The 9,335-nt window shown below is 42.7% G+C and overlaps 1 protein-coding gene across 2 annotated transcripts in view; it reads left to right on the forward strand.

Annotated features, from left to right (window-relative positions):
* Positions 1-9,335, forward strand: part of LOC128691033 (leucine-rich repeat-containing G-protein coupled receptor 5) — a 232,591-nt gene that overhangs the window by 205,452 nt on the left and 17,804 nt on the right. For both annotated transcript variants that reach the window (XM_070089172.1, XM_070089173.1), the window contains exons 3-4: positions 6,756-6,827; positions 7,071-7,139. In XM_070089172.1, the coding sequence (XP_069945273.1) occupies positions 6,756-6,827; positions 7,071-7,139 (141 nt within the window). The remainder of the gene's footprint in view (positions 1-6,755; positions 6,828-7,070; positions 7,140-9,335) is intronic.

A 9,335-nucleotide genomic window follows, 5' to 3' on the forward strand; every position in this document is an offset into this window, starting at 1 on the left:
GTTGTACACTGAAGTGGTCGTGTTAGAGAACACCACAACACGCTGAGGCAGCCTCCCAACTTTCTCCACATGGATTCCCGTGCAAATATTTCTTGTAAACATAGCATGGTCACTGTCCCATTGTACGACCCCACACTCTTTAACTTTCCAAAAGCGAATTTTGCTTTCGCGATGGAAAACTTGGCACCAGCCAGGATTTGCGAGGTGTGTTTGTCTAGAGTTAAGGTAAGAAAGAGGATAGTGACAGCTTGTATCATTAGCGTCAGCTGCGCAGCAGATTGAACAATCTCCGTCGTACCTACAAAGTTTTTGCTGGCCAAAGCGCCAAAATTTTCAGTATTGCTCAGGTGTTGCTTTGAGCATTGACCTACGATGAAGACCGAGGATGTAACGTCACGACAGTTAAAAGTTAGTTTCGCACTATTACTTGGGAATCATCTCCGTCCACTGGCAAGACTAACACCATTTTCCACTTTGATGTTAGTGAAGCCGAAACTATTCCTGATTATCCAGAGCGCATTCTGTAAATTCTTGAATTTTAGTGCGAGGGAGGATAATATCCCACAGCTAGAATTTAAGATGATTGTCACTGTATTGTGACGGATACATGGATACGTGATTTCTTGGTAGCCTGCTCAGCATTCACGATGGAAACAAGCATTCCACTCTCGAGAAAAAGACAGTAGTGTCTTCGGTGTTTAAACAATACCGAGCGGAGGCTGTGACATGTTTCGTGTGAGAGAAGCGTCCAGGGACCTACATACCAGAGTCAGTATCTCTTTCTTTAAAAAACATTTCTTTAATTTCACGGTAATATAATTTCGCTCTGACTTCACTTCTGCTGGGAACTTCCGTACTCACACCTTGTGAAGACTTACTCAGTCCTGTAACAACTTCAGTCAGTATTACCAAGGCTGGCTCCTCCTCAGGAAAATTAATGAATAGAAAAAGAAATAATAATTCACAAAGATAAACACTTTATTATTTAATAATGCAAAGATAAAACATTAAAAAATGAAGGTGTGTCCTATTTGAAAGAAAAATGAAAAATGAAATGAAAAAATGACATTACAATTCAACGCTAATATATACAGTTATACTGGGGTGTCTGGTGGAGGTTGACACCGTCTTGTAGAAATTGTAGCCGTTGATGATGATGGGGGGGGGGTCACAGGTGTTGGTGACAACCCAACGACTAGTTCTTCACAAAGTCTATAGTCTTGAATAGTCTGTCCAGATGATAGGAACGCAGGTTCTTTACCACTGCAAAGATGAGGGGTTGTTGTCTGCTGTCGCCTACAGTTAATCAGGTAGGTAGATTATAAAGTGACGTCCCAAGACCGGTTTCAGTCCGTCTCCTTCAACACTTCTCGTTGGTTGGCAGGTGACCCGATCTGTCATTCCAAGCTGGAAAGAGAGACAGGTTACCCACTGCTTAAGAAATCACTCTCCATAAGTGCAAGATACTTAAAAAAGATGGTGATTATCGAAAAGTCTCATGTGGAGCTTAAAAATGAAAGGACAAAGTTTATTATTGGTCAAAAGTGAAGCTTTCAACCAATATCCACTAGAATAGGAGCAGAGGCTTTTACTTATAGTTGTGCTGGGAGCTGTGAGTCGAGTGATTACTGTTTGGCCGGAGCCCCACACGTCACCTTTCGGGGTGGGGAGAAAGGATGGGGAGAAGGGATAGCGGGAGCTAGACTGACCCTACCTTAACAAGCAGCCGGCAATCAAACTATCGTTACCATATACTCGCTCGCTACTCCAGTCTGTTGAACTTTTCCCTCACACACCTCACCTCCACTGGGAGCTCCCCTGCTCACACTTCATCTCTGCTGGGAACTCTCCTGCTCACACCTCCCCTCTGCTGGGAACTCCCCCGCTCACACCTCACCTCTGCTGGAAACTCCCCTGCTCACAGTTCATCTCTGCTGGGAACTCCCCTACTCACACCTCACCTCTCCTGGGAACTCCCCCGCTCACACCTCACCTCTGCTGGAAACTCCCCTGCTCACAGTTCATCTCTGCTGGGAACTCCCCTACTCACACCTCACCTCTGCTGGGAACTCCCCTGAACACACCTCACCTCTGCTGGGAACTCCCCTGATCACACTTCACCTCTGCTGGGAACTCCCCTGCTCACACTTCATCTCTACTGGGAACTCCCCTGCTCACACCTCCCCTCTGCTGGGAGTTCCCCTGATCAGACTTCACCTCTGCAGGGAACTCCCCTGCTCACACTTCATCTCTGCTGGGAACTCCCCTGCTCACACTGCATCTCTGCTAGGAACACCCCTGCTCACACCTCCCCTCTGCTGGGAACTCCCCTGCTTGCACCTTCCCTCTGCTGGGAACTCCCCTGATCACTCCTCACTTCTGCTGGGAACTCTCCTGCTCAAACCTCACCTCTGCTGAGAACTCCCCTGCTCACACCTCACCTCTGTTGGGAACTCCCCCGCTCACACCTCACCTCTGCTGGAAGCTCTCCTGCTCACAATTCATCTCTGCTGGGAACTCTCCTGCTCACACCTCCCCTCTGATGGGAACTCCACTGCTCACACCTCACCTCTGCTGGGACTCCCCTGCTCACAGTTCATCTCTGCTGGGAACTCCCCTGCTCACACCTCACCTCTGCTGGGAACTCCCCTGATCACACCTCACCTCTGCTGGGACTCCCCTGCTCACACTGCATATCTGCTGGGAGCTACCCCGCTCACACTTCACCTCTGCTGGAAACTCCCCTGCTCACAATTCATCTCTGCTGGGAACTCCCCTGCTCACACCTCCCCTCTGCTGGGAACTCCCCTGATCACACCTCACCTCTGATGGGAACTACCCTGATCACACCTCACCTCTGCTGGGAACTCCCCTGCTCACACCTCCCCTCTGCTGGGAACTCCCCTGCTCACACCTCCCCTCTGCTGGGAACTCCCCTGCTCACACCTCACCCTCGAACTGTATACATAGTCGTCCTCTTATATCACTTATATACACTTGTTAAAGCTTACTCAACACCTGTGTCTTGTCTTCAGGTTACATTTTCACACACAAATGACAAGACGGTAGCGTCTCCTGGATCGTAGCTGTCTTCCACCTGGTGATTGCATCCCTCACACTCTTACAACAGGAAGGTAGCGTCTCTTGGATCGTAGCTGTCTTCTACCTGGTGATTGCATCCCTCACACTCTTACAACAGGAAGGTAGCGTCTCCTAAATCGTAGCTGTCTTCCACCTGGTGATTGCATCCCTCACACTCTTACAACAGGAAGGTAGCGTCTAGTGGATCGTAGCTGTCTTCCACCTGGTGATTGCATCCCTCACACTCTTACAACAGGAAGGTAGCGTCTAGTGGGTCGTAGCTGTCTTCTACCTGGTGATTGCATCCCTCACACTCTTACAACAGGAAGGTAGCGTCTAGTGGATCGTAGCTGTCTTCTACCTGGTGATTGCACCCCTCACACTCTTACAACAGGACGGTAACGCCTCCATGAATGGGTTTCTCTCTTACCAAACAACTACCTTCAACTCACACAAGGAATATACTGCGTCTGGACTCAAGGATTGACTGCAATATTCTTGTAATTGAAAGTCGCTTGATAAAAGAAGCAATAAATTGTTTAGTAAGTTTACGAGTTCGTAAAATAAGTGTGAGGGGCTGGAGTAAGGAGGCCGTAAAGAGTCTCGCCTCTCCAGAGAGCAATGGTGGTGGAGGCTGGGTAATATGATAGAGAACAATAAAGATTTAGTACAGTTAGGAGACCTATGATAGGGTTAATATAGGACCCTGGGGAAAATAAACACTTACGAAACTAGTCACGGGTGCCAGTAGAGTGGAATAATATAATTAAAAAAAAGGAGATAGAGTGGAAGGGATAAGGCACTGTACGTGTGGGGTTTTACCATTCATTTGCCATGGGTTCTAACCTCACCCGTACCCTGGTTTACATGTAACTTGTTTTACGTGATTTTGAAAAAGGTGTTGATAGTTTGAGGAATAAAGACAAGTTAAAGTAGGGACAGGTGGGGAAGATTGTGGTTATTACGACAGTAATAACTAAAAAGACAAAATCTGAAAAATTAAATAAAAAACGTGGATTTAATGAGCAGATATGTGGAAGGGAAAATAAATACGTGAAATAGATTTTGGACACGACGACAAATTTATAAAAACATATTTATTATTGCATGCAGTGTTCTGATTGAAACTTGTCCAGATTAGTGGGATAATATACCACTCTCTTGAAGGAACGGACAGTGTTAAGCATGACCTGTGGGATTCACACACACACACACACACACACACACACACACACACACACACACACACACACACACACACACATACACACACACACACACACACACACACACACACACACACACACACAGACACACACACACACACACACACACACACACACACACACATACACACACACACACACACACACACACACACACACACACACACACACACACACACACACACACACACACACACACACACATACACACACACACACACACACACACACACACACACACACACACACATACACACACACACACACACACACACACACACACACACACACACACACACACACACACACACACACACACACACACACACACACACACACACACACACACACACACACACACACACACAGTGTGACAGGGATGGCAAAATATTGTTAGAGCAGCGGGGTGCCCAGAAACAGGGCATTGATCCCAATGATTCGGGGAACTGAAGTGTGTTGTAACAGTCTTGGTGAAGGTGTGGAGGGAGGTGAGAGTGTGTGTGATGGTGATGTGATGGTGATGGTGATGTGATGGTGATGGTGATGGTGATTGTGATGTGATGGTGATGTGATTGTGATGTGATGGTGATGTGATGATGATGATGTGATGGTGATGTGATGGTGATGTGATGGTGATGTGATGGTGATGGCGATGTGATGGTGATGTGATGGTGATGTGATGGTGATGGTGATGTGATGGTGATGTGATGGTGGAAGTGTGTGTGTGTGTGTGTGTGTGTGTGTGTGTGTGTGTGTGTGTGTGTGGAGGTGAGTGTTATGTTACTGATATCTTTGTGATAGCGATGATTATGGCGAGTATTCTACCCACCATATGTACTCACCTATATGTACTCACCCATATGTACTCACCAATATGTGGTTGCAGGGGTTGAATCTTAGCTCCTGGCCCCGCTTCTCAACTTGCCGCTTACCAGATGCACTCTGCTCTTCGCCACATAGTCCCTATCGTACCTGATCTTAAAACTATGTGCTGAGTCTGCCTCCACCACTTCGCCAAGTTTACTCCGCTACCTGACCACACTGGGCCTGAAAAAAATACTTCCTGACATCCCTGTGACTCATCTGTGTCTTAGACGCCCAGCTGTTTCCTTGAGTGCCCGTTTCTCACCTCTCAGACAGCCTGTCCTTCTCCTCTGAGTATTTTGTATGTTTTTATTGTGTCTCCCCTGGTTCTTCAGCCGTCCATCATCTTAGGTTCACTTCCATTAACTTCCGCCTCGTTACTCATAGCCTTGACCTCTGCACCGAGGTATACACCACTCAGTGTATGAGATCATGAATGTAAGGTGACCTGGTCAAGTCTTGTTAGTTGACCTGGTCAGGTCTTGTTAGTTGACCTGGTCAAGTCTTGTTAGTTGACCTGGTCAGGTCTTGTTAGTTGACCTGGTCAAGTCTTGTTAGTTGACCTGGTCAGGTCTTGTTAGTTGACCTGGTCAGGTCTTGTTAGTTGACCTGGTCAAGTCTTGTTAGTTGACCTGGTCAAGTCTTGTTAGTTGGCCTGGTCAAGTCTTGTGAGTTGACCTGGTCAAGTCTTGTGGGTTGACCTGGTCAAGTCTTGTGAGTTGACCTGGTAAAGTGTTGTGAGCTGACCTTCAAGGAACCTACCTTCAGTCACGTTAACTAATCATGTGCTGATTGCTAGGTGCTCATTAGCTCACTATTTCTCGAGTTTCCTCTTAATTGGATCACATTCTCACACAAACTCAAGCAAACTCACAGTTGATTACCTGGTATTGGTGATGCTGGCGCCTGGAAACATTATTATTAGTAGTAGTAATGGTAGTAGTAATAATAGTATTATTAATAATATAGTGGTAGTAGTAGTAATAGTAATAATAGTAATAATAGTAGTCATAGTAATTGTAGTAGTAATAGCAGTAGAAGCAGTAGTAATAGCAATAGTAGTAGGAGTAGTAATAGTAGTAATACTAATAGTAGTAATAGCAGTAGTAGTAGTAGTAATAACAGTAGTAGTAATAGCAGTAGTAACAGTAGTAATAGTAACAGTAGTAGTAGTATTGTTGTGTTATATTTCACTTGAAATATACAAGCTCCAAAAAGACACTGGTATAAACAAAACTGGTAGTGAAGTTGAAGATCATTATCGCTCGTAAACTCTACGGAGTTGGCCACTCACATTTCACTTAACTCATCACTTGAGACGCCATTATTATTATTTATACAAACTATATTTCACACGATCTACAATTTTACACCAAAAACAAACAATTAGTTTTACGGAGTGTTTCAATTTTAATTCCCAAAACGTGAATATTGAAAGGCTCAACTGAGTCATAAAAATTGTGCAAAAAAAATATTTCTTTTAATGTTTTGTGATTCTGTGAATGTTATGTGCAACTCGCAATTTTTATTATTTTCCAAATAATGAAGTGGATTATAAATTAAAGTCATGGTTATCGTTGGCAGGAACCTGGCGAACAATAAGATCCGTGAACTTGACGATTTCTGCTTCAGCATCTTCACCTCTCTACACACACTGTGAGTAGTGTGTGTGTGTGTGTGTGTGTGTGTGTGTGTGTGTGTGTATGTGTGTGTGTGTGTGTGTGTGTGTGTGTATGTATGCGTTCGCGTGTGTGATAGATATATATAGAGATAGATATATATATGAAGATATAGACAAAATGATATACATTCAGAATGCGATGTTCTCACAAAAGAAAGTTTGAGAGTGGTACCTTCTCACGCTACCATCGTGTTCTTCACCTGCGTTGTTCCTTGCAGAACACTCACTGGCAACAACATAGGGACGATATCCCCCCGAGCATTCAACAGAGTTCCCTTGGAGGTGCTGTGAGTATACCAGCTCTGTTGTGCTGTAAGAAACTCCATTGGTGGAGTAATTGATGTAAGAGTCACTGTAGGTTCTACTGTAGAAAATACTGTGTCACTGTAGGTTCTACTGTAGTAAATACTGTAAGTGTCACTGTAGGTTCTACTGTAGTAAATACTGTAAGTGTCACTGTAGGTTCTACTGTAGTAAATACTGTAAGTGTCACTGTAGATTCTACTGTAGAAAATACTGTGTCACTGTAGGTTCTACTGTAGTAAATACTGTAAGTGTCACTGTAGGTTCTACTGTAGTAAATACTGTAAGAGTCACTGTAGGTTCTACTGTAGAAAATACTGTAAGTGTCACTGTAGGTTCTACTGTAGAAAATACGGTAAGTGTCACTGTAGGTTCTACTGTAGTAAATACTGTAAGTGTCACTGTAGGTTCTACTGTAGTAAATACTGTAAGTGTCACTGTAGGTTCTACCCTAGTAAATACTGTAAGTGTCACTGTAGGTTCTACTGTAGTAAATACTGTAAGTGTCACTGTAGGTTCTACTGTAGTAAATATTGTAAGTGTCACTGTAGGTTCTACTGTAGTAAATACTGTAAGTGTCACTGTAGGTTCTACTGTAGTAAATACTGTAAGAGTCACTGTAGGTTCTACTGTAGTAAATACTGTAAGTCACTGTAGGTTCTACTGTAGTAAATACTGTAAGTCACTGTAGGTTCTACTGTAGTAAATACTGTAAGAGTCACTGTAGGTTCTACTGTAGAAAATACTGTAAGTGTCACTGTAGGTTCTACTGTAGTAAATACTGTAAGTGTCACTGTAGGTTCTACTGTAGAAAATACTGTGTCACTGTAGGTTCTACTGTAGTAAATACTGTAAGTGTCACTGTAGGTTCTACTGTAGAAAATACTGTGTCACTGTAGGTTCTACTGTAGTAAATACTGTAAGAGTCACTGTAGGTTCTACTGTAGTAAATACTGTAAGTGTCACTGTAGGTTCTACTGTAGAAAATACTGTGTCACTGTAGGTTCTACTGTAGTAAATACTGTAAGTGTCACTGTAGGTTCTACTGTAGAAAATACTGTGTCACTCTAGGTTCTACTGTAGTAAATACTGTAAGAGTCACTGTAGGTTCTACTGTAGTAAATACTGTAAGAGTCACTGTAGGTTCTACTGTACTAAATACTGTAAGTGTCACTGTAGGTTCTACTGTAGTAAATACTGTAAGAGTCAATGTAGGTTCTACTGTAGTAAATACTGTAAGAGTCACTGTAGGTTCTACTGTAGTAAATACTGTAAGAGTCACTGTAGGTTCTACTGTAGTAAATACTGTAAGAGTCACTGTAGGTTCTACTGTAGTAATAAGAGTAAATACTGTAAGAGTCATTGTAGGTAGCTGCTACTGTAGGAAATACAGTAGCAGCTACAGTAGCAAGAACTGTAAGTCACTTTAAGTGCTATTGTACTAATTACTTCACAAATGCACAGATTTATTTTTGTAATTTTGTTGATGTCTTATATATTCACTAACACTGAAGACGGGACAAAGATTTCCACGAAAACGACCGAAAACACCTCCGATTCCGTTTGATTTTGTGATTTATTTTCAACCGTGCCTGTTATTTCTTTCAAGGACTCTTGATCCGAGGAACTGGAGGTAATTTATATCAAACTTGATTGCCCAAGCCGCTGTATGACCCCTACGGTTTAAGCGCTTCCCAGTGAATACTGTAATAATAATAGTAATTATTATAATAATAACCAATAATAATAATAACGATGATGATGATGATGATAATAATAATAATAATAATAATAATAATAATAATAATAATAATAATAATAATAATAATAATAATAATAATTATAATAATAATAATAATAATAATAACAATAACAATAACAATAATAATATAACTAGAACAGCCGTAATTTTATGATGATGTTCAGTTGATAGCTTTAGCATGGGGCCCTTTCGGATTTAGAGCTTTTCCTCATGAAAATACTTATTAAACCAATCGTTCTTTTGTGTTGCAGGATGATGAACGACAACAACCTGTCGCCCCTTATGAATATATCATCTATACCAGTCGTTTTGTGTTGCAGGATGATGGACGACAAACCTGTCATCCCTTATGACTGTATCATTCACACCAGTCGTTCTTTTGTGTTGCAGGATGATGGACGACAAGAACCTGTCGTCT

Source organism: Cherax quadricarinatus, chromosome 27 (genome assembly GCF_038502225.1).
Source record: "Cherax quadricarinatus isolate ZL_2023a chromosome 27, ASM3850222v1, whole genome shotgun sequence".
NCBI classification, from domain to species: Eukaryota; Metazoa; Arthropoda; class Malacostraca; order Decapoda; family Parastacidae; genus Cherax; species Cherax quadricarinatus.